The sequence below is a fragment of the Hesperophylax consimilis genome, chromosome 19, assembly GCF_061612785.1.
Source record: "Hesperophylax consimilis isolate HC1 chromosome 19, BYU_Hcon_1.0, whole genome shotgun sequence".
NCBI classification, from domain to species: Eukaryota; Metazoa; Arthropoda; class Insecta; order Trichoptera; family Limnephilidae; genus Hesperophylax; species Hesperophylax consimilis.
This window is the reverse complement of record NC_142854.1, coordinates 25135919-25162310: the sequence shown is the minus strand read 5'-3', so window position 1 is coordinate 25162310 and position 26392 is coordinate 25135919. Positions and strand designations below refer to the sequence as shown.

Genomic DNA, 26392 nt, shown 5'->3' with positions numbered 1-26392 from the left:
TGACCCGCAGCACCTCCAGTGTGGCCATCCGGGAACGCTGTAAGTTAATCTGACCTAGGGAGAGGAGATTAGCAGGAGCCATAGTCAGTCATTCTGACTTGTGTGTTGATTGCAGCCAGCTGTGCCGGACAGTTCCTATCCCCAGTAGGGTGGTCAGCTACCTTCCTGAAACGAGTACAGGTAGCACAGACAGCGGGAAGTGCCTTCTTGGGGCAATCCTCATGACTGTGTCCCACAGCGGCGCAGTGGCGAAAGGTTTCTTTATCCTGAGAGCAGGACTTACTGATATGGCCGTACTGTTGACACTTGAAGCATTTTGTGGCTCCTGTATAATCGCGAGTGCGACAGGCATTCCACCCAAGGAAGCACATTTCGCTATCTAATAAGACCTTGCGAGCGGCTGGATGACAAGTCACCACCATATTCATGGTGGGAGTATCTCGTTTACCGAAAAGCGAAACTCGTCGCATGGTCCGAAGGTGATCCTCCAAAGACAGTGAAGTCTGGCCGGATAAATTGTTCGCAAAAATCTCGGAAAAGAGCTCCTGATCTGCGGATTGTTCTCCTTTAGGCACATTATAAATTACAATTTTCGGAAGTCGGCCCAGAGGGTTGATCATCTTCAGACCACTTACCGCGAGTTTTGCTTCGGCTTTCTTAATGTTCTCCAGGCCCTTTTTATCTTTGGCTTGAAAAGCCATACCGGCGCCTTTGATCTTCCTAGATCGGACAATTTGAAAGTCATCCTTCTTGGGATTAAGGATTTTTTCCAGCGTTTTAAGAGTTTCCTCCGAGGTTTTACCCTCTGGAGCATCTGGGTAGAATAGAACTGTAAGTGGCTTCTGGGGGATCGGTCGCTCAAAGCCATTTATTAAAATCTTTTTTGAAGCTGGCAAATTTGCCGCAGCATTTGCGTATGACATAGTTTCCTTGGCAAGAGGGGTACTAGGCATGACAGGGCGAGTTTTTATCGCCTGATCCAGCTTGGACGTAAGCGCTGACTGTGCACTCAGCATTTCGTCTATAGTAGTGCTCCTAGTAGAAAGTGTATTTAATTCCAGCATAAGCCTTGTGATGTCCGACATCAGGTCATCAAGGGTGGAGTTAAGTGAACTTTAAACAGTCTTGTTCAGTTTGTTCGTGCCATCCATTAAGATGTTTCTTATTTTTTGGCACTTGGCCAAGGCTGGAATTGCCTTCCATTCTTGGTTGCCCGGAGAATCACTGTAACGGACCCGTTTCTTGTTCTCCGCATTTGGAGTCGTAGATGGCGCAATGGAGGGCATTTCACACGTGTCCGCCGAGAATGGGGTACGACGAGTAGGAGGTTAATCAGAGACTGCCTCACTGTCTGAGTCTATTATTTGTTGTTCTCTCTGGGACTTTGTTTTTAGCTTTTTCTTGACCTTAGAAGGCCCGGCAGTCGGCGATCTTGAACTGAGAATAGCTTGAATCCGAATAGCTTGAATCGAAAGCGAGCACTTAAATATATATTAATACATACCTAGGTACCGTTTGATCGGATCAGATGTTATGCTACGTATACCCTTACGTGTCGAACCGCGAGCCGAACCAGGAATCATGGGAAATGAACGAACCAACACCAACACGGTGAAAAATAGTAGTACTGATTTATTAAAAACCGGTTAAAAACGTGATGGTAGGCAATTTTGTAATAAACTCTTAGTCATTCAGAATATATTGGAACACGTGTTCGTGCAGTTGCGTTTATCCTGATAAATATAATGACGAAATGCGATAATGTTAGATTTTTTATGAATACGTGTTCTCATCCTCATAACACATTTGTGTTTTACTGATAGTTTGTTATGAAATCTGTCGATTCATTCGTTAAAAACCTACAGTCCCGTTATTAACAGGAATACGAACAATGTTACCAGATTTTTAATAAATTAGCAATATATTATAACAGCAAGTTTTCTTCGTGAACTAATGGCGGTTTGCGGTTGGTTCGTTCGTTTCCCATGGTTCGTGGTTCAGCTCGCAAGTGTACATACTGCACATGCGACATTAAATATTCGGACTGAAGAAGGGTGTAGAAAATTATTATTTCGTTCAATATTTAGCAAATCATATTCCACAGTAGTAATTGCAATTTATTACGTTTGACAAGATGACACAGTGTAAATATAAAACAAATATTTGTTTTTATTTTTTTTTAATCTGGAGTAGGTATGTTTTGATCAGTAACGTTCTCAATGAGTAAGATAAGCTAGTAGCTGAATTAACAAATGCGTCTGATTCCAAGTCGGGCGTTGTTGGTTCAATTCATTTACTATCCAATATCTGACGCTTATTATGACTGTGGTAGGATTTTTTTCAAAAATTGTCAAGTTTTTAATAACTCAATTCAATAATAGAGAATGTTACATAAAATTTCGAAAAAGAAACGTCTTCCACGTGAATATCTATTTAGCGAAAAATCAAGAATAATATAAATTGTTTTAAACGGTTATAGGAAAATCATAATGGCATTTACAATGCTTGATAAAAAAAATTACGTGTTATTAAAAACATTTATCTGAAATTATCAGAAATAATATTTTGACAAGAAAAAAAAAATTACGATATAAATTTTAAAAAGAAATATAAACGTTTCCGGGTTACGAATGACCTGACAATATTTGAAAATCTCCTACTATCACCACCGTAAGCGGAAAATGTTGCTTGCGTTGTGATGGACGACTTAGCCAGCCGAGGAATTGAACACACTACGCCTGGGTGGGACCCAAACGCTATGCCAACTCAGCCACTGACCAGTTATTTAGTCATGTTTTAAAAATGGAATTTGTCATGTTAACACTATCGAAATCATTTGTAAAGTAGCAGATAAAAACCCAACGCCGCGCTGTTTGAAAACTTCAACTTTTTGAAAATAACAGATGGCGCCACTTCCGTTTAAAACAATCCTCAACTGTACAGTCATTAAGATAATAATACATTCAGATTCGTTTGCTAAACTATTAGGCCAGTGCAATTAGCGATTCGCGATCGAAGTAATTCCGGTAGTCCCAATTTTTTTATATGTTATATAAACTGATCCCCTGATGTAAAATCTGAGTTTCCGACCTTGGCACACCTGTGCTCGCGCCGCCATTTTGAAAAAACTGGCCGAAATCGGGCCAAAATCTAGTTTTTCCAAAATATCTCATTTCCAATGCAAATTTTGGCAAAAGTTTTTTAACAAGTATAATAGAACATAAAATAACCTACAACTTTTGTGAAAACAAATTTCTACTATCTCTAATAGGTACCGAGGTAGAAAGTCGTAAATGTGCGCATATTTTTGAAAAAACAAGTTTTTTGCGCGACTAGGTTTGGTTTTTTATAAATACCTCGTTTCCAGTACAATTTTGTGAAAAATTTATTGATAATAATTTTGTAGAAAATAAAATTTTGTTAAAGAAATAGGTATATAATTTGTATTTTTTTTATCTCTATTACGTATCCAAACTCTAATCCACCAAAACCAGGCCAAAAATTGAAACAGAGGTTAGGTGTTTTAAACTTGGCATTCCTTGATTTTATTTTTCTTTAACAATTATTGTTCTAAGAACATATACGTTGACAACAATCGTCATGCCTGTGTCAGACCTAGCTAAAAATATAGTAGGTAGACTATTTCAGCATATCGGTCGCCATACATTCCCAATGGGAAGACCACTAAAATAGGCCAAGCCACTACATTTGTGCTCGCAGCTTGGTCTGACATGCCTATCAACGTAATCACAACATACATTTAAGATTATTAATACAATTAAGATGATAAGGTACACAAAAAAGATAAAAAAATGGTATTTTCCTAAAATTAACATTTATTGACATTCTTTTCTTTATTAGTTAAGTTATCAGCATAACAAAAAATAAAATTAATGGTAGATCAGTTTAGACAGAAGTACGAGCCCTTGACTATAGTTTCTTACTTCTGGCCCTGAATAGCTTTTTCATCTGTCTTATCACCCAAATTTGTGGCGACTGGGTCGTCATATTCCTCGTCATCGTCATCAACAAAGGTTTCTACAGCATTCTCGCAGGAGTTGCCATTGCAATGAATGCAGAGTAGGGAACATTTCAAACCCGACATTCTGCAGGTGCACTTTCCAGTGCAACCTTTTTTGCATTGACATGATATGAAGTTCAGCAAGGCCTGAGGTGCAGCTTCTTTCAACATTGTTACTGGAGTAAGTAACCCAACAGCATCCTTTTTCCACCCCCATTCAGTCGGATCTTTATCGTGACCAAGCCAAGTCTGCACTTGCAAGTATGTTCTTGAAGCGTGTTGCTGGACTGCATCTTTGGTGGGTGGTAGCCTGGATAAATTGAATTTGTTCTTTTTTACTCCTTTGACAAAAATGATGTACCTTAAATTTTCCAAATTTGATTTCTCGTTGCCGCCATACAAAAGTGCATATAGTTGTTCGGCAGCCAAAGTGATTGTTTCTGTCTTTGCTTTTGGGTCTTGAAATACACGAACAAGTTCATTCACTGAGTGGTTATTGAGAAGAATATTACAAAATTTGTGTTTGCCTTGACCGAACGGAGCTCCCGTTGTATCGCAACCACTTATGGCATGAAGGAATAAAATGTTTTCAACTATTTCAATGTGTTTAAAACATTTTTTCGAGTACAACGCATTAGGTGATTTACCTTTTCCAACTTTTTGGTAATATACGTTGGGAGGTGAGAGAGCTGTGAGGAGTACCAGCAGATCAATATCCTGACCAACGATTATGACTACATCATGTTGAGATGACAACAAATTTGCTGTGTTCACTATGAGAACGTCAGCATCCTCTTCAGCTTGTACTGTCGTTATCGTGCAAATGAGGTTCTGAGTAGGGAAATAAAACGAGACTTGTTCTTCTCATTTCCCAGAAACTTTTCCTGTGTCACTTGTGGATGCATGCTTTCAAAAAACAAAACTTCAGCAGAAGTTGTAACTCTGGCACGCCGTGCTCTTTCCACCCCTTTAGTGCTTTTATTTTCCATAGAATCTGGGTATCCATCGAATACCACTACTGCATTGGATCCATAATGATTTTGTACATACCTGACATATTGCTGGAAAATTACTGAAAAGGGTTAAGCACGACCCCATACAACTTTGTGCAGTAAATATCCTCCATCAATTACGTGTATTTTACTGCTTCCCAGTTCTGTATTATTTGGTAGAGGGTTGAATGATGAATAAAATATAGACTTTGTTCCTTTGCGCATTCCTTCCTCTGAGAAAAAAGACAATGGTACAGGAGAGAGTTCATATTGAAAATATTCTTTATGTTCACTTTCAGACTTTTTGGCAATACACATACGATGGAATAGCATTAATGGATCTATTGCCATAGTCACACCCTGATTTTTGAAACTGCTGGTCACCGCCGCAAGAGAAACTATCGCATCATTACGTTTTAAGTGTAGGTTTCCAATGTTCTGGTTGATAACTTTAGACATAGCTAATTTCCCCATCTTTTAAGCCATGTGACAAGTGACTTTGCTATCCCCGATTGTGCCACTGCTCGATAATGACTCGATACCCTCACAAATGTTATGCAGATAAACAAATCCAGCAGTCCAACGAAGGATGGAACTGTCTGTGATTCCCCGTCCTTGGGTCAAACCTCCAGATGTTTTCATCGATCTCATCAGAGCTTGTTCGATGGTCATGTCAGACCAAATCCCTGACCAAAATTTTAAATTTTAAATCAACAGCTTGTTTTGAAATTTTATGTTCTACATAATTGGTATCAATAAAATTTTCATGAAATTCCACTGGAAACGAGGTATTTATAAAAAACCAAACCTAGTCGCGCAAAAAACTTGTTTTTTCAAAAATATACGCACCTTTACGACTTTCTACCTCGGTATCTATTAGAGATATTAGAAATTTGTTTTCACAAAAGTTGTAGGTTATTTTATGTTCTATTATACTTGTTAAAAACTTTTGCCAAAATTTGCATTGGAAATGAGATATTTTGGAAAAACTTGATTTTGGCCCGATTTCGGCCAGTTTTTTCAAAATGGCGGCGCGAGCACAGGTGTGCCAAGGTCGGAAACTCAGATTTTACATCAGGGGATCAGTTTATATAACATATAAAAAAAATTGGGACTACCGGAATTACTTCGATCGCGACCCCCTTTTTGGCGCTAATTGCACTGGCCTATATGTAAGAGAGTAATTGTCGAGTTTGCTTTATAGTTTGTTTATGAACGGTGACATTGAAATACGTCCTTATTCCTAGTGGATCGAGTTGGTACTCTTAGTTGACTAGACTTAAAAGTTCGCAAAAGTCGAGTTACGAATTTACAATTTTGAAAAAGAAGCTGGGAGCCAATAAACAGTTTTTTAACTTAATCTCTGGAACCTTGATCCACCTATTTTGAAAGAGGTCCCATAACAAGTATAGGTACTCGTGGCAGATCCCATGATTTTTTTAATTCTCCAAAGGAAAGAACTTTTGCCTGTCAGAACTCGCCAATCAACAGAGTGACTCTATTCAGCATTAACCATCGACATTTTCAAAGTCACTTACAGACTAATAGGAAAACTAAAATTACATTTTTATACTTACATTTACCTCAAATTTGTAATCTTATCCATATTATATTGGTGAAAAACTTTATAATTTAATTATTGAAAGTATAATATTAAGAACAGTGAAACGATTATAAAAAGTAAGATATACAAGTACATGAAAAACTTATAAGTGGACTAAGATGAAAATATTGTAATATAGCATTCTTGTGCCTACATTCCGAGCAGTTAAATAGATCCGCTTAATCTGAGTATTTTAATTTAATCTCAGTCCTGTTATCGTTACATTTAAACATGATTTTGGAACGAATAGCTCTCGTACTAACTTCATGTAATCTAGGTACAATGGAATGTTTATAATGCTCAGTCCTTGTATGTTACATTTTAACATGATTTTGGAACGAGTAGCTCTCGTACTAACTCCATATAATCTAGGTACAAGGGAATGTTTGAAATGCTCAGTCCTGTTATCGTTACATTTAAACATGATTTTGGAACGAATAGCTCTCGTACTAACTTCATGTAATCTAGGTACAATGGAATGTTTATAATGCTCAGTCCTTGTATGTTACATTTAAACATGATTTTGGAACGAATAGCTCTCGTACTAACTTCATGTAATCTAGGTACAATGGAATGTTTATAATGCTCAGTCCTTGTATGTTACATTTAAACATGATTTTGGAACGAGTAGCTCTCGTACTAACTCCATATAATCTAGGTACAAGGGAATGTTTGAAATGCTCAGTCCTGTTATCGTTACATTTAAACATGATTTTGGAACGAATAGCTCTCGTACTAACTTCATGTAATCTAGGTACAATGAAATGTTTATAATGCTCAGTCCTTGTATGTTACATTTAAACATGATTTTGGAACGAGTAGCTCTCGTACTAACTCCATATAATCTAGGTACAAGGGAATGTTTGAAATGCTCAGTCCTGTTATCGTTACATTTAAACATGATTTTGGAACGAATAGCTCCCGTACTAACTTCATGTAATCTAGGTACAATGGAATGTTTATAATGCTCAGTCCTTGTATGTTACATTTAAACATGATTTTGGAACGAGTAGCTCTCGTACTAACTCCATGTAATCTAGGTACAAGGGAATATTTGAAATGCTCAGTCCTGTTATCGTTACATTTAAACATGATTTTGGAACGAATAGCTCTCGTACTAACTTCATGTAATCTAGGTACAATGGAATGTTTATAATGCTCAGTCCTTGTATCGTTACATTTAAACATGATTTTGGAACGAGTAGCTCTCGTACTAACTCCATGTAATCTAGGTACAAGGGAATGTTTGAAATGCTCAGTCCTGTTATCGTTACATTTAAACATGATTTTGGAACGAATAGCTCTCGTACTAACTTCATGTAATGTGGTACTCGGTACCTACCTACGGGCCGCGAGGTGCGGGGAGCACTTCGGCGGTAGTCTGTATTGCCATTCGGTATTCTGTAGTCTCACAGTTAACAAGCAATAAACGATCTCTGTAAATATTCAACCAGCCTTACGTATTATAATCAATCCTGAACCCAAGTCCCTTTTAAGGTGAATCTACAGGATACTACAGTGGCGACGAGGAAACTAAGTCATTATCAAAACAGTGGCGAAGTTTAAAAGAATTTACGCGGCAAACGTGTTGTTAAAATTCAAGAAATTCGGAGAGTATTCACGTAATGGCGGTGCTTTTTTAAATGTGACGGACGGGGAGTCTCGCTACATTAATAGAACAGGATCGTTGAATCTTTGTAAGATAAGATTGAAAATAATTCAGCGGGGAGCTGAATTACGAAACCAGAATCAAAAAAAAAAAATAGTTCCAGATAATCACGCGGGAGCGGAGTTATCGTGAAGAGGATAAATATTCAGCGGGGAGCTGTATATATATATATTTCAAACCATAAGAAGCCGGGGGCTGAACAACAGCAGCACAGCTGGGAGCTGTATTGGAGCAAGGAGCAGCTGAGAGCGGATCCTTGGGAACTATCGGTCGAGAGCTATTCTTGGAGTACAGCCGAGGTTAAGAAGGAAGATCTGCAACAGGAGGGAGTAGATGACCAGAACCAGAGCTTCAACATCATTAACCTTATGTTAAGTCCATAGTTTAAGTTTTGTGTTGATAATTTTTTTTTAATAATATTGTTGTAATTTTGTTGTAAAAACATGGCTCAAATCAAACCATTAGAGACCTTCAGTCATAAATCAGATTGTTTCGGGGTTTTCAAAGCAAGATTGGAGAATTACTTCATATTATATGATGAGAAAATTTCTGCCGAAAAGAAACGAGCTATATTCTTGAACGCTTTGGAGGAGGAAACTTTTAAATTATTGATTGAGTTGGTTACTCCTAAAAAAATAAATGATGTCACAGTAGAAATTTTGTGTGAATTTTTGGGTAATTATTGTGAAAATGTTACTTCGTTGTTTGAAGAAAGATCAAAATTTTATAATGTAGTTAATGAATCAGGAGAAAGTGTAAAAGAATTTGCGGCACGGTTAAAAAGTTTATCCATAAATTGTAAATTCGGTACTAGATTTGAAGATAATTTAAAAGATTTATTCATTTGTAAAGTAAGAAACCCTAGAATTAGAGAACGGTTATTCAGTGAGGGCGAAAAAAATTCGTTTGAGAAATTAATTTCAATCGCAGCGTGTTTAGAGGCTTCAGAAGCAAATTTTAAAGATGAAAAAGTGTGTTATCAAGTAGCTAGTTCACGTTCACGATCAAAAAGTCCGAAAAATAATCCATCAGTATCGAAACATCGAAGTGTTTATTTAAATTCGAGGCATAGTAGAAGTTCATCGCGCGATAGTAATAATTTTAAACCGAAATTGAAGCATCTAGATTCGGAACAGAAAAAGTGTTTTAATTGTAATAAATTCGGGCACTTTAAATCAGAGTGCAAGGTTGTGAATAATACATTTTCGAAGTGTTTTAAATGCGGTCAAAAAGGTCACATTGCTAAATTTTGTAGAAATATTTCGTGCATTAAAAAAAAGATTTTTGTATCAAGTATTAATAAGAGGATTGAACCGTATGTAATTAAATTGAAAATAAATGATATTTCATTCGAGGCAATGATAGATTCAGGAGCGGTAATTAGTGCCATACCCGAACGTATCTATAAATTATATTTTAATCATGTTAATTTAATACAATTTAATTTACACTTAGCGAGTTACGATAACAAGCCGCTAAAAGCGAGCGGTAAAATAAATTTATTGGTTACATGTATATAATAAAGCAAATACATAATCAACAAAATTTTGAATTTGTGGTTATTGAAAATGGATCGGATTTAATTTTAGGTAGGGATTTTATGGAATTATTTGGGATTAGCATTAGTTTTTTGAATAATTGCACGGTAGTAAATAATTTTGGTGCTAATGAAGAAAGCAATTTGGATGTCGATAAGTTGAAAACACAATTTGGAGACGTATTAACGAATAAATTAGGGAAATTTAATAAATATAGCGTTGAGCTGGAATTAATAGAGGGATTTCAGTCAAAAATGTGCAATGCAAGGCAAATACCTTTAGCTATTAAAGATAAAGTCGAACATGAAATTAATAGACTAGTTTCAGAGGGAATATTACAATCAGTAGAAACGAGTAGATATGCATCTCCCATTGTTCCAATAATTAAAAAAGATGGATCAGTTAGGATCTGTGGAGATTATAAATTAACAGTTAATCCAATCAGGTTTGGTTGTAAATAAATTTCCAGTACCCGTAATTACGGATTTATTGACACAAATCAGTGGAGCGGTAATGTTTTCTAAATTAGATTTGAAAATGGCATATTCACAATTACAGTTCAGTGAAGGTAGTAGAGATATAACTACAATAGCTACACATATAGGTTTATATAGATATACTCGACTGGTGTATGGTTTGAATGCAGCACCAGGTATATTTATGCGGGTTATGTTTAATTCATTGCAAGGTTTAAACGGAACAATTATATTTTACGATGATATTTTGATTACGGGCAAATCAGTTGCGGAACATAATAAAAATTTATTAGCAGTTTTGAATAGATTGAAACTTTGTGGTCTCACGGTAAATGAAGAAAAGTGTGAATTTTTCAAAACAAGTATTGAATACTTGGGGTACTTTATTTCGAAGGAAGGTTTTAGACCATTAGAAAGTAAAGTTAAAGCAATAAGGGAGTCTAGTAGCCCATGTAATATTAATCAGTTAAGAAGTTTATTAGGTTTAGTTAACTATTATAGAAATTTTATTCCGAATATATCTAGTTTGTTAGGACCTCTATATAAATTATTAAAAAAAGATTCGGAGTGGATTTGGTCAAAGGACTGTGAAAATGCAGTTTTAGAACTTAAAAAAGAAATTTCTTCTGATTGCGTATTAGTACATTTTGATCCACGTTTACCAGTAAAATTAGTAACGGATGCATCCTTAGAGGGATTGGGTGCGACAATTTTACATACTTATTCAAATGGTAGTAGTAGACCTATAGCGTTTGCATCAAGGAAATTGACAGACACAGAGAGTAAATATAGTATTTTAGATTTAGAAGCAACAGCGATAGTGTTTGCATTAAAAAAATTCTTTGTATATTTATACGGTAGGAAATTCAAATTAGAATGCGACAATCAAGCGTTAGTACGAATTTTGTCAGAAAAGAAGGGCATTCCTGTGTTGAGTGCTAATAGATTGCAACGTTACAGTTTAATTTTGGCGGGGTTTAACTATGAAATTGAATACGTAGCATCAGAAAAAAATTGTTCAGATTTTTTATCAAGATTACCAATAGAAGAGACAAATAAATCGGAGGATTTATATATTGAGAAGCTGAGTTCCATTAATTTTCAGGATATTGAAAAAGAGTTGTTATTTTATGTTGGTGATAACTCTCAGGTTCCATTAAATGTTGATAATTTAAAGGAAACCACTATTAAAGATGACGTATTATCATTGGTAAAACAATATTTACGGCAGGGTTGGCCAAGGAAAATTACAAAAGATAGTGAGTTATGGGTTTTTTGGAAAATTAGAGATGAGTTGTCTTTAGTAGAAGATTGTATTTTTTGGGGACATAAAGCCATCATTCCAAATTCTATGAGAGGGGATTTGTTAAATATGTTACATCGTTCACATTTAGGTATAGCTAAAACTAAAGGGTTAGCAAGAGGATATTTTTGGTGGCCAAAAATGGGCATAGATATAGAAAATTTAGTTAGATCATGTAAAGAGTGTTTGGAAAATCAGGCGAATCCACCAAAAACTCCTTTACAACATTGGCCGATTGAGGAAAAGCCGTGGGCAAGGATACATATTGATTTTTTTGGTCCGATGGCTAATACAAATTTTTTAATTATAGTAGATGCAAGTACCAAGTGGATAGAATGCATTAATTTAAAACAAGCTAATACGGATAATACTTTAAGGGAATTAAAGAGGATGTTTGCTCAATTTGGTACTGTAGAAACTATTGTATCGGATAACGGGTCTGTTTTCTGTTCAGAAGAATTTAAGCGTTTTTGTAAAGATAGAAAAATCCAGCACATCACTTCTCCTGTGAATCATCCGCAGAGTAATGGGTTAGCTGAAAACGGAGTTAAAACGTGTAAAAATTTTTTAAAAAAGATTTTACATAATGGGGGGTTACCGAGAGACGTCGATGATAGGTTAACAAAATTCCTAATTGATTATAGGAATACCCCAAATATCACGACTGGTGTAGAACCAGCGGTGGCTATGTTAGGACGACGATTAAGGTCCGTGTTTGATTTCATTTCTCCAGTGATTGCGGAAAGGAGGGGGGAGAGGTGTATGTCGGATAAAGTAAAGAGTAAAATATTAGTTAGTAGAGAAAATCAGAAAAAGAGTTATAAATCTAAGAAAAGAAATATGAATATATTTGTGGTGGGGAAAAAGGTGATGACTAAGGATTTTAGAGGAAAAAAAGGTTGGGTGGTAGGTATCATTAAAAAAAGAATTGGATTTAATACCTACTTAATTTTCATAAAAGACACAGGGCAAATCTGGAAAAGACATGAGGATCAACTGACACCAATGAGTGTAAGGTGGAATCCTAAAGAGCGTGAAAAAGTGTATAGTGACGATCTAGGCTCTGATATGAGAGTATCAGACCTAGACCTTTCCCATTATTTTCGGAAAGGGGCTAATGGGTCTTCTCCTCTGTTTCAGGAACCACCGTGGCAGTCTCCTTGGACTGGAAGGCTGCGGCATAGAAAAAACTAATGTGTAACAACCTTTATTATAATTTTGCTATATATGATAACTCTATAAATATGTTGTAAACAGGCTCAGGTAAGATGTAAACCTGGTAGGAGTTCTCCTCTTAAGTGGGGGAGAATGTGGTACTCTGTACCTACCTACGGGCCGCGAGGTGCGGGGAGCACTTCGGCGGTAGTCTGTATTGCCATTCGGTATTCTGTAGTCTCACAGTTAACAAGCAATAAACGATCTCTGTAAATATTCAACCAGCCTTACGTATTATAATCAATCCTGAACCCAAGTCCCTTTTAAGGTGAATCTACAGGATACTACATCTAGGTACAAGGGAATGTTTGAAATGCCCAGTCCTGTTATCGTTACATTTAAACATGATTTTGGAACGAGTAGCTCTTGAGGTTAATGGGGAACATAAAGAAATAGATAATGATGTGTTTTTTTATGTTATTCAGGAAAAAAACACAACTTCCACAAGTACACCATAACCCAGGTGACCAACCTCAACGTTCCGTACGACTACGGAAGTCTGATGCATTACTCTGAATATGCAGCCAGCATCGACGGCAGCAAGACCATCGTTCCTCTCAGGGTAACTTAACTTGTAACTAACAGATGTTTTACATGCAAAGATAAATGAAACAAAGATAAACATTAAAGCATGACCAGAACGCACAAACCGCACAACGCAAACGTGGGTTTGTTTTGTTTCCATGATAACTCAACACAGTGATAATTCAACACACTTTTAAAACGTGATATAAAGTCATTATAAACGATGAAAAACAAAATTAATAACCTAACCTAACCTACTTAACCCAGTTAATAAAGTGTTTGTTTCATCACTTTCCATGACTATATGTAACTTTTTAAAGATGTGAAGAATTATCATTGTGATGAATTATCATTGTGATGATTTATCCGGTCACCGTTTGTTTTATATGCACGGAAAAAACCTACAAATTTATTAAGAATCTCTTCAAATTATTCCTTATCCGGTTAAAAACAAATTAAGCACTTAGCAAATGAATTAATAGGTTTCCTGATAAACTATTAGTAAAATACTAATAAATTGTCACGATGTCGGAACACGTGTTTATAAAAATCCAATTTTGTTTGCATTTGGAAGATACCACCATTCAGAATTGAAACGTGGCTTGAAATGGCTTTGGCCGTGTTTGGTAACCAGATCTGAATAGCCGATTACTTCTCCACCTTCCTCTCTTCCATCTCCTTCCCCTCCCCACTCATTTCATGTTCAAAAAACCCATTTCTAAAAATTGATCCCAAAAACATTTCGAGTATAACTAATGACTTTGAGAGTTGTCAACGCTAAAACACAGATGAACATATCTCTTCCACTGTGTCAGCAATGTGTATCTTGAAAACGATACTCTATATTTAACTCTATACGAGGAATACACAAGCCAAAGAAGGGTTATTCTTAGTGTGTCTTATATCACCAAAAATGTAGGTGATAAGCATAAAAATCGCTTGTCACACAGACTATAGAAACAAAATGTAAAGTTAGTTTTTGTTTTTATTTATTTTGTGAATAATTTCATAAAAATGAATCAAAGAAAACTGTCATTAATATGTATAGGGATTAAATTTTATTTTTTTAAAATTGTTTCTGATATGCGTTCTTATTTTTCTAGTGAAAAAATGTATTTTTTAGTAGTTTACGCTTATATTTTTAATAAAGTAATTGACAATTTTATTTTTATTCTATCAAAGCAAACCGATAGGAAAAACTTCAATTTATCCAAAGCATATTTTTTGGCATTAATAATGATGATTTTACTGAGAACTTCTCTCTGTAACGTTTATTGTGTACTGGCTGACGTGTGCCCAGCGTTGCTCCGGGACTTGTGAATGCATTTATATGTCAAATGCCGAAATACTATACTTTTTTATACTAAGCATTTTTTTTTTTTTTTTTTGTTTATTAAAAGTATACAATACAGAATATAGTATATTATATAAAGCATTGTACTCCCAGGAGTTAATAAACTCATTGTTTCACTTGATCGTGCCATACCTTACTCGGGCGTCCTCGAATTATTCCACCAATTATTCGACTTTAAATCGACTCTTTGTCTCATTCCAGTATAGAGATAATGCTAAAGTCTTCCTCGGGCGTCTCCGACATCTTCTGTCATTAAATCTACACTCTAAACTCACATGGCACTAATAAGATAAAACTTTGAAATTTTCAGTAAAATCCGTCCAGTAGTTTTAGAGTAGGTATATATGGTACAAACAACGAAACCTACATTTTTATATTTGTGGATGTATGTACAGGGTTTTCCAATAAGAGGTGTTATTTTGAATAGCCCGTTTTTTTCGGTAGATGTCACTTTTGAAGCTGTCATTTTTTAACATTTGACAAGTAAAAACTACGCCTAAAAACTATTAAAATTCACTTGAGTGAATCAAATGCAAATCATCTTAAGTGATGAGGCCCATTTCCACCTCGGTGGCTTCGTCAACAACCCAAATTATCGCATCTGGGGCTCTGAAAACCCAAGAATTATTGTTGAAAAGCCTCTCTATCCTCAACGTGAGACTGTTTGGTGCGGTTTATGGTCCGGCGTAGTCATTGGACCTTACTTTTTCGAAAATGAGGCTGGAGCAACAGTTACGGTGAATGGATTGCGCTATCGAGAGATGATTAATGATTTTTATAGCCGAAATTGAATGGTATCAATCTGAACAGCGTTTACTTTCAACAAGACGGCGCTACGTGTTACACAATCAACTAAACGATATCTATAAAGAAAATATTGAAAGTATTCAAAAGAAATTTCTCCGATTCCTCAATTACAGAATGAGCGCACCTAAACGCGGGTACATAAATATGCTCTCGAGTTATAACGTCTCCACTCTATCTAACCGGCGAACATACCTTGATCTCATGACTCTGTATAAAATCTGTAACAACGTTATTGACTGTCCCGACTTACTGAAATTGATAAACTTCAAAGTACCACCCAGAGTAACAAGGCTTAACGACTTATTCCACATTAGCAGGACGCGTACAAATGCTGGTGTCAGAGATCCAATCAGAAGAATGTGCGAATCACTTAATCAGAATCAAAACCTCAAGGACTCTGACTTATTTTTTGATACACGCACTACTTTTAGTAGAAAAATGAAGACTGTTTTCCTACAAAGATCAAAGTACAACTTAGACATACTTCGTTGAAATATATTTATATATTTTTTAATTTCTGTTTAACATTGTTTATCTATACATTGTTTATTTATCTATATATATATATCTATATATATCTATATATATATATCTATATATATATATATATATTTATTTATTTATTTATTTTTTTTTTTTTTTTTTTTTTTTTTTTTTTTTTTTTTTTTTTTTTTTTTTTTTTTTTACCCTTTGTAAATTCTTAAAAGGATATTGCGCATTTCTTTCATATCTCTATTTGTAAAATAATATTCTTATGTATATATTTTTCCCCTATTTATAAGTGAAAATATTTGTAAATGTTTTTAACTGCTGTTTAAGTTAATTCGTGAGAAATAGTTTGGATGCAGGTGAATTCTTTAGTTGATGTTTCGTATATATTTTTGTCAATTGATATCTGTATCTGTTTTTTCTCCTTAATAAAAAAAATAAATAAAATAAAATAAACCATTGATCTTTTACGATTGAATATCAAAATAACACCTCTTATTGGAAAACCCTGTATGTATGTTTGTACATCAACGGTTGTTTATCATTGTATGAAATTTAAAACGCGTTTATTAGTAAGATTGTTAATCTGTTTTAATTTTTTCCAGCATACTAAAGAAACCATTGGACAGAATTTCGGCATGAGCGCTGGCGACATCTCCAAGTTGAGGTCTCTATACAGGTGCTATTAATTTCAATGAATCGTTTTCAACCAAGACTATCATTTTTCAACGCACCTGATACTAAATTGTAAATATTATATTCCTCTTTAGTCATTATTCTCTAAACAAAACATCTGAACATCTTCATTCTGACAATAAAACGAACGAACACAAAAAGTTGTATTATTCAAAACTTACCTAACCTAACCATGAACTACAATAAAACCTTAACTATTTTGTTTTTCTTAACATCAACTCGACATAATTTTGGGGATGCCATGTGGAGGGACTCTGTTGTTGTAGGAGGGAGGAAACACAGAGGCCGAGAAAATGGTTCCACAATCCACAGCCACGCTGTTGAAGTAAACTCAAGGAAGAGTCGTAGAAACGATCAGTTTTCAAGTGACACCGTGCTGGGAGCGCGGTTGGTGTGCTTGCCGACTATGCACCAGTGCCCAAGGGAAGTATCTTCTATTGAAATACCAATAGATCAAGGTCAACAACAATCCAACATAATCGTAACCTTGAAGGTGATTTTTAAGAAAACCATTACAATTATTCAACAAAATAGTCAAGAAAATCAGTAGTGAGATCGGATATAAATAATTTACGCACTGAAACCAAAACCAAACACTGAACAAATAAAAACCATGTTATATATTTATAATAACTTAATAGTATCCATATTACAAAATTTTAATACTACGAAAATGTAATCCTTATCACGGGAGATCCCAATGAGGATATTGTTGGAGTCAAAGGACATAATTATCCACCCAAACTAACTCAATTAAAAATTCCCTGACGACGGGATTTAAAAAAGAAATTATTTATTCTAAGTGTAATTGCCTTATATTTTTTGAGAGACTACTAAAGCAGTGTACAATATAGTTGTGAATGAGGAATACTTGGAGCAGGTGGATGAGTTTGTGTATTTAGGGAAGTATGTTTACGAGAGATGGGAAGGCTGACAGAGATATTGAAAGAAGGGTAAATGCAGGTAACTCCATTTATGGAGGACTGAACGCAGTTGGCGCTAGGAAAAACTGTCCATAGAAGCAAAGCTAGCAGTTCATAATGGAGTGCTGGTCCCTACACTGATGTATGACAGTGAGGTTTGGTACTGGCTGAGAAAGGATTAAAATAGACTGAATGCTGTAGAAATAAGATCCCAGAGGCGTATGTGTGGTAAAACCATGTAGGATTGTGTGAGAAGAGTGGAGAACCCCAAAGAATGCAAGGCTGATGTAAGAGTAATGATTAAGATTAAGAAAGACACGATCTGATGGTTTGGGAATGATGAAAATGTATGACGCAAATTTGAATGTTAGAAGAAGTTTGAATGGAAAAATAAGTCGTAGACGCCCGAGGAAGGCACAGCACAATCTAGTGAATCAGACACTGGAGTCAGTCCATGTCAAGATTCAGAATAAAAGAATTTATGAGACGATGTTTGAATGTGAATGAGGCAAGGAGTGTGTGTCAAGACCGAGTTGTTTGTCGGTCTGTCCTCTCTGCCTACCCCTGTTGGAAACGGCGTAATGGTTAGTTAGTGATGAAAATGTATTATGCTTTAAGTCCTGCTTTAACTCGACCGTTTTGCATTTCGTCTACCTGTAAATTTGTTTGTTGTTCACCGTTTGAATGATTCAGTAAAGATTCATTTTTCAAATGTGAAATGGACGTATTTATTTGTACATTTCATTCCAATGTGAAATGGTCGTGTTTGTGTATACATTTCATTCAAATGTGAAATGGTCGTGTTTATGCATACATTTCATTCCAATGTGAAATGGTCGTGTTTGTGTATGCATTTCATTCAAATGTGAAATGGTCGTGTTTATGTATACATTTCATTACAATGTGAAATCGTCGTGTTTGTGTATGCATTTCATTCAAATGTGAAATGGTCGTGTTTATGTATACATTTCATTCAAATGTGAAATGGTCGTGTTTATGTATACATTTCATTCAAATGTGAAATGGTCGTGTTTATGTATACATTTCATTGAAATGTGAAATGGTTGTGTTTATTTGCACATTTCATTCGCAATTTTTCAATATTATTGTACCTAACTGCCACAAGAAAATTTATAAAAAGTATTGTCATTGAGATTGACGTTTTTGTGAAAAATTGTATAGTTTCTTATTTGAAATATAAAAAACATAAGTACATAAAGTATATGGTTTATAAATAAGTACGTAAGACACGTAAGTAATTAAGTACCTTCTCAAAAATCTTGATTTCAGGGGAAATTTTGGTTTTGATTTATAAAATAATGCTAAATTAGAAAAATGCTTCTTGAACGCAAAGTCCACTGTTCACAGAACTATTAAATTCTTCAGTCAGATTACTACTATGATATTGAAATAAATAGAATATTTACTGAATCAATAAGGTTTCGTAGTAAGCGTTAAAAAGAAGAAGAAGGTGGTTTTAAAGGAAGATACGAATTAATAATAGCAAGCTAATATTAAAAAAACGATAATGATTAAGAAAAAGTTTTTTAGGTTTAGTATTTAATCGATAGATGGCGCTAGTCATAAACTTACTCCAGAGTCCGTTAGATGTCGCTAGGGTGTAATAGTTACTTGCGAGATGATATTGTCAGAGAGCAAGCTCCTCGGGAGCCAGAGAATTACCTACCCTCGGTTAATGAACAGTGTAGTTTAATCCAGACCTTTTATTGTAACGAAAATAAATACAATTATAATAAGAACCTTTTACCAATTTCAAAGTGTTCCTAACACCGAAATCTGCATAGTAAAGCAGATATAACAATATACAATAAAACACGAATCGTTTAAATATAGCAGAAATTAAATAAATGCCCAAGTTGCATTTAAAGATACACTGTGATTTTTTTCATACCAACACAAATGTACTTCTTATTATAATCTTTATTTTATAACATATATATTTTTAAGATATATAAAAATTAAAATGTGAACGAGAAATATTTTATAAATCGGTAGAAATTGGGATTGCGACCACCATCTTTACACGGAAACGGAACGTACAAATCAATTTACAGATAAAATATATGTAAATAAGCTCCCAACAAGATTGTCTAAAAATGCAAGCTGATCTGAATGGTCGTTGATAAACAAATTAGATTTCAATACAAAAAAATGTGTCACTATTTCTTACACTCGTTCTCTATATACTATACTTTACGATTATAAGATAAAGGGCGAAACACTATCACGTTTAAATTCCGTAAAGGATCTTGGTGTCGTCTTTGATCCCGAACTGAAATTCTCTGACCATATATCGCAGCTCACTCAGTCTTGCTACAAACTTCTTGGGTTCGTCATTAGGACATGCAAGCGGTTCAATAACCAAGATGCTATGTAGCATTGTTCGATGGCATACTGAGAAGCAAGCTGGAGTATGCGAGCGATGTTTGGGCACCGTACCACCAGAAATACATTGATATGATAGAGCACATCCAGAAGAAATTCCTCAGGTATGTCTATATGCGGACGCATGGAAACTATCCTAGGTTCATGCACCATATCGACTTACTCGAGGAAACTAATTCTGTGAGTCTGTTGATGATTGTCTTTCAAAATTTGGAACAATTCTACGATAGCCCATTCCTCTTGGGATGATTTATACGAGGCATATCCAGAAAGTAAGTATGCTGAGGCTCTCACGACCGAATGAATTTTATTTTCGATATGTTGGCTACATTTACGTGTAGCCTGACTCTTCCCCTCCGCAACGAGACCTGTTCAAGGTCAGTACGTTGAGAAGTGTCAACGCAACAACACGTTTCGTGAAAAATGTCAATCCAATCTCCCGCCAAATGCGAAATACGCGGTGTCATCCGTTATCTCGTTTGGAAGGAAAAACCTCCGTTTGAGGTTTATAATGAGGTTAAAACTGCATATGGTGATAAAACTATGAATTGTACGAGTGTGTACAAGTGGTATCGCGAGTTTAAAACGGTTCTCACCTCTTCACCCTCCACCAAAAAGTTCAAAACCACAATTTCAGCCAAGAAAATCGTGGCATCCGTGTTTTGGGACTGTCAAGGCATAATTTTGATTGAATATCTGCCTCAAGTGGAGACCATCAACTCTGCAAGATACTGTGAGACCCTAAAAAAATTGCGGAAGGCGATTCATAACAAGAGGAGAGGCATGCTGACAAAGGGAGTCAGCCTGCTGCACGACAATGCCAGACCACACACGGCCAACGCCACGAAGGAACTGCTTGCTTCGTTTAAATGGGATATCCTGAACTACCCCGCGCATTCCCTTAACCTAGCACCTTCAGATAATTATCTCTTTACCTCCCTGAAGCTGTACATGGGTGGAAAAAGGTTTTTAACCGACGAGGAGGTAAAGGAGGAGGTGGAAAAGTGGACGAAGGTGTTGGCGGGAAACTACTTCGAGGAAGGCATCAAAAAGCTGATCCCACGCTTCACCACCTGCATTGAGAGGAATGGCGACTATGTCGAAAAATAGCTTACATATGTACTACGGTAACCATGTAATTTTTTTGTTTCAATAAAAAGATTTGTAACCTACAAAAATTCAGTACACTTACTTTCTGGATACGCCTCGTATGTACCAGACCACTACAGCCGAAGTCGATACCATGACCTATTCAGAGTACCAAAAGGCAAAACCGACGTCCAGGCAAAGCATAGCATGACGAGGGGAGTGGTGCTGTTGAACGAACTAGCTAAGAATTTAGATGTAAGTGACTGTTCTCTAAATGACCTGAAACAATTATTGAAGAGTCACTTAGCTAAATGCTGATCTGATGTAAAATTGTACTGTAACGGGAATGAATGTTCTGTTGTACAATAAAAAAAATTAAAATAATAGCTTCTCCTACAATCCAAGCCATGTCTCATGCAATTAGGCAATATACAGATTTTAGCAACAAAGGGAAACTGTGAACGAAAAATTCGTTTCCTTTTTATAAAGCAACGAAATGGATCGATTTTAATTACTGCAACGGTAAATTGCCTTAATAATAATAAAACGAGATTATTTCAATAACTATAATTGCTAGTGTCAATTTGTGCGACCTATGAATGTGGTATAACAATTTTATTATCAATAAAGAAAATACAAATAATCATAAAGAAAGAAGAATAAAATAATAATATAAAATTTATAACTAAAAATGCAAAATTCAGTCTCTTAGGATTACGAAAGATTTTTTAAATATTTATGTTGAGGGATCAGTAGGATTTATAGGCCCTGTTAGAAGTTCTAGCGAGCCGAACCCTCTGATATGAAAATATCTGGAGTCGGTGAATTATTTTCCCATTTGATCTCTGGTGAGTTGACGTGTTGTTCTTGTATTTATTTTGCTTATATAATGCACTTGCATAATGTTGATTGACTAGATGATCATTTGTGGAAAAGTGTGTGGAAGGGTTTTAGTTTTTTCCTATGGGGAAGAGTTAACCCGGACATAAAGTCGGAAATGTGTAAGATATGGATATATATGGATACAGGAAAATAATATTTATATGTAAAGCTGGACACACACGATAGAGCCAATGCGCCAAACAGCCCCGCGTCGAGCCAAAAACCACGTGGGAGGAAACTCAGATGGCTTGGATTGGCTTGTCATCTTGATATTAGGCGAGTTCGAAATCCACCGAGCCGACCCAAAAAGCTGTGACTCGGCTCGACGTTTTGTGCAAAATCTTCGCTTCAATGGCTCGCTGGCTCTGTCGTGTGTGTGTAATCCATCAGTCAAAATCCGCTCAGTATTAATTCAGATATTGAATTGTTGATATTGAAACATCATTTTGTTCTAGATATTATGGGAAAATATATATTATTTTTTTTACATTTACTCCACACATGAGGCCCTGAGAGGAAAATAATTTCCCTCGAGGCCTATGTCATCTGTGAGCATGGTGTGGGGAGGGTCTTTTTATTTATTTATTTTGTAAGGAACAACCAGATTTTATATAATATACAATGATAGATATAAATATACAAGTTAACTGAAGTCAAGCCACAGAAGTTTCTTATGTTAAAGTTCATTGGAAATGAAGTTTTAATATCTTAAAATTAATTTGGTGTTAAAGGAGAGGGAGAGGAAGAGGAAAATAGGAATAGGATAGGAGATGCTCCCGATACATTCCACACTCTCATATTAATAATCGATCGTACGCATTACTTCATATCGATATTTCTTTAGGTTATTACCAAAAATGTCAATGCTGTAAAATTTTGTATTATATTGTGCGCATATACGAGGAATTGGGGAATTTTTTCGAATGTTTGTTCTGCACGAGGGTAGATAAAATAAATCAGATTGTCGGGTTGATCTAGACGGAATATGAAGATTTATTAAATAGGTAAGTTCTGGTGAGTCTAGACCATTATTTAGGATTTTAAACAATAAGATTTGATCAAAAATTAGACGTCGTGTTTAGAGGGAGTTAAAATTGTGAAATTTAATGTATTCGGTATAATTTGAGAAGTGTAAGTTTAGTTTATAATTGATGTGTTTCTTTCTATTCTTTCGATATGGGTTTGGTATAAAGGAGTCCAGATCGGTGTACAGTGTTCCAGGTGCGGGCGAATATATGAGGTGTAAAGGGAATATAGAGTATTTATGTTGTGGAAGGGTTTTGCTATGCGAATTATAAATCCCAGCATTTTATTGTCTTTGTTAATTTATAACAAGATGTATTGTAGTATTCCATTTACGCTACATTTTAAAGCCGAAATACGAGATTCGAGCACCAAGAGCCGAGATATGTACGCGCGGAGCATCAGTGTGTTGGATAAAGTTTAATTTAACATCCAGTGTTACCCCAAGGTCCCTCATATATTTTACTTCATTGATGTGTGTGCCGTTTAGTGTGTATACAAAGGATATTTTATTTTTATTACGTGTAAATGTTAATATATTGCATTTTGCGATATTAATAACAAGTTTGTTTAATTTGCAATAGACAAAAAGACGAATTTTAAGGAGAGGAAGGAGTGTTTACAAGACACTCAGAAGTTTGGATAAAAATATCCGTGATATTATATATATACGTTATTTAACATACCCGTGATATAATATACCCGTTATATAATATATCCGTGATATAATATATTCTTCATATTACATATCTGTGATTATTATTACCTAACGAGTTACCTAATGAGTCAAGAAATGAACAGTATTCTCAAGACTATGCTTTTTGCAGATGATGTAGTACTGATAGAAGAAAATCATTGTGATCTACAAAATAGCCTGGAAAGGTGGAGAAAGATCCTGGAGGATAATGGACTAAAAATTAGCAGGAAAAAGACGGAATATTTGTATTTACCATTTGAAGACCCAAATGCTGTAACTCCTTCGATGCAATTGGATGGAGTAACATTAGCCAACTGTGACTCATTTAAGTATCTGGGCTCACTCATCCACAGAGACGGAGGATGTGCAGCGGATGTCAACCATAGGATAGGAGTGGGATGGATGAAATTTAGATCCGTAACAGGAATTTTGTGCGACACGAAAATGCCAATAAAACTTAAAGGAAAGACATACCAGACTATTGTTAGACCCGCGATAATGTATGGCTCCGAATGCTGGACTATGTACAACTCCTACTCTAGGCAACTCGAATCAGCAGAAATGCGAATGCTTAGATGGACGGCAGGAGTATCATTAAAAGATAAAATTAAAAGCTCACGCATTCGTGGTAGCCTGGGTGTCACTGACATAAACAGAGCGCTAGAGGAACGACAGTTAAGATGGTATGGGCACATAAGACGGAGACCACCAGACCACACAGTGAAGCAGGCAATGTCTATAGAGCTTCAAAGACAGTCATCCAGAGGTAGACCAAAGAACTCCTGGATGACCCAATGCTCCAAAATCCTACAAAGAAACGGCCTAGATGAAAGCGACACTCAGAACCGAAGAAGCTATAACCTGAGAACGAGAAGAGCCGACCCCAACAGCCTACCTAGGCAATGAGTTGGGATAGTGCTAGGAAGAAGAAGAAGACATATCTGTGATATTTTTTTTAACCCTGGTTCAACGTCAAATCACAATTGAAGCATAATATTATAATCTTCACTTTACAGTTATTATTATTTATTACTAATTGAACAAACTAATTATTTAAAGTGATCCATCAACTCGACACCTGATTATTTTAAAATAAAAACAGAAAACCAGAAATACAAAGGACGTACTTACCGAGATAAAAATCAAATATCTAATGACAATGGATTACGATGTTGAATAATTAAAAACATTGCGTAAATGTCTTATCTATTTATATGTTTAAAAATAAATCAACGATATCAAACAAAACAATGACTCGTGCAATTCTAAAGCGGACTTAATTAATTTATCTGCCTTACCCAAATCTTATAAGAAACGAATTTTACGCAATCATGTACTGATGCTCAAATACAAAAATATTAGTATATATCATGTTTTTTCTAATTGTTTTATTTTTAATTGAAATTATCGATTATTTTTATCAAAATACTAGCCCAGATCAGCGAAAATCATGTGATTCAGTCTGAATTCAGTTCCAATAAACAAAATGACAATTACCTTCTGATCAAATCTGAGTTCATTGAACTGGAGTAACGAAGGGCGCACAGAATTTTATTTGATTAATTTGTGTTATTTCAAATTTTTAAGATACTCTCAATATCGCTCTGGTGTAAGACCACCATTCAGAATTGAAACGTTGCTTGAAATGGCTTTAGCCATGTTTGTTGGCCAGATCTGAATAGGCAGGTACTCCCTCGACCTTCCTCTCCCTCATCTCCTTTCCCTTCCCACTACCTTCAGCCGCACAACATCATCCCCAATTGGGGATGCGATAGTCTCAGTTATCAGTTCCAATTCCAAAAATGACTTTTTATCAGTATGGACTATTATATTCTTTGAGCGATGAGGAAAGTTGATGTTATTCATTGATAATCAATCTAAAATAGACAAATAGTCTAGTAAGGTTTTATAACAGTGTTTTCAGCGGTTTGTTTGTCATAGTTCGTCATAGAATAAAAACTATTTAAAATGGAGAATTTGATCAAAAAATTAACTCGCAAATTAATCCCGTCTAAAGCATGACAGTAGAGAACACAGATATATTGCTCACGTAGACAGTAATTTGGCTTTATTAAGAAAAATGAGGCACATTCATCTATTAAAACCAAACAACACGTGTAATATTAATGATATCTACGCTTCCGTCAAGCCGCGCTAAGCTCGATTACAACCAAGCCTAGATTTAAAACAAATTTATTAAATTTATTATATACAGGGCTTATTAGCTGTATGTGTAATTATAATTATATCATCGTAGAAAGACGGGTGCTGCCCTCAAAGGGCGCTCGAACACAATTATTCACCGTTGATTTCAATCGTGTTTTAATTATTCCCTTTTAGATGAATTAAAATGGAAGATTAAGGTTACTGAAAAACGCGCGTTGTTCCACAGAACTGGGTCCAGTGGACAAACTTGTGATTTACTGCGTTTAGTATCGCACACAAGTCCGTTGGTCAGACAAACTGTCACAAACACGTCGCTCTTGGTCATTTTTTGTGATAAAATACCCCTATGTGCTTTTGAGATGTGCATAAATCATTATCGAGTAAAAACCAAATTTGACCAAATTTCTTTCCATTCGCATGTACTCAAAAATCATTATTCACATTGCTTTTTACAACCCGAAAACGTTTAACGTCGAATAAAATAAAGTGAGTCGGTGAACCTAGAAACACATAAACGT

The 26392-nt window shown here is 35.5% G+C and overlaps 1 protein-coding gene across 1 annotated transcript in view; it reads left to right on the top strand.

Moving 5' to 3' along the window:
- LOC149415040 (hatching enzyme 1.2-like) overlaps positions 1-16681 on the top strand; it is a 32851-nt gene extending 16170 nt beyond the window's left edge. The window contains exons 5-6 of the mRNA XM_089642983.1: positions 13243-13379; positions 16598-16681. Coding sequence (XP_089499109.1) covers positions 13243-13379; positions 16598-16681 — 221 coding nt within the window. The remainder of the gene's footprint in view (positions 1-13242; positions 13380-16597) is intronic.
- The last annotated feature ends 9711 nt before the right edge of the window (positions 16682-26392 follow it).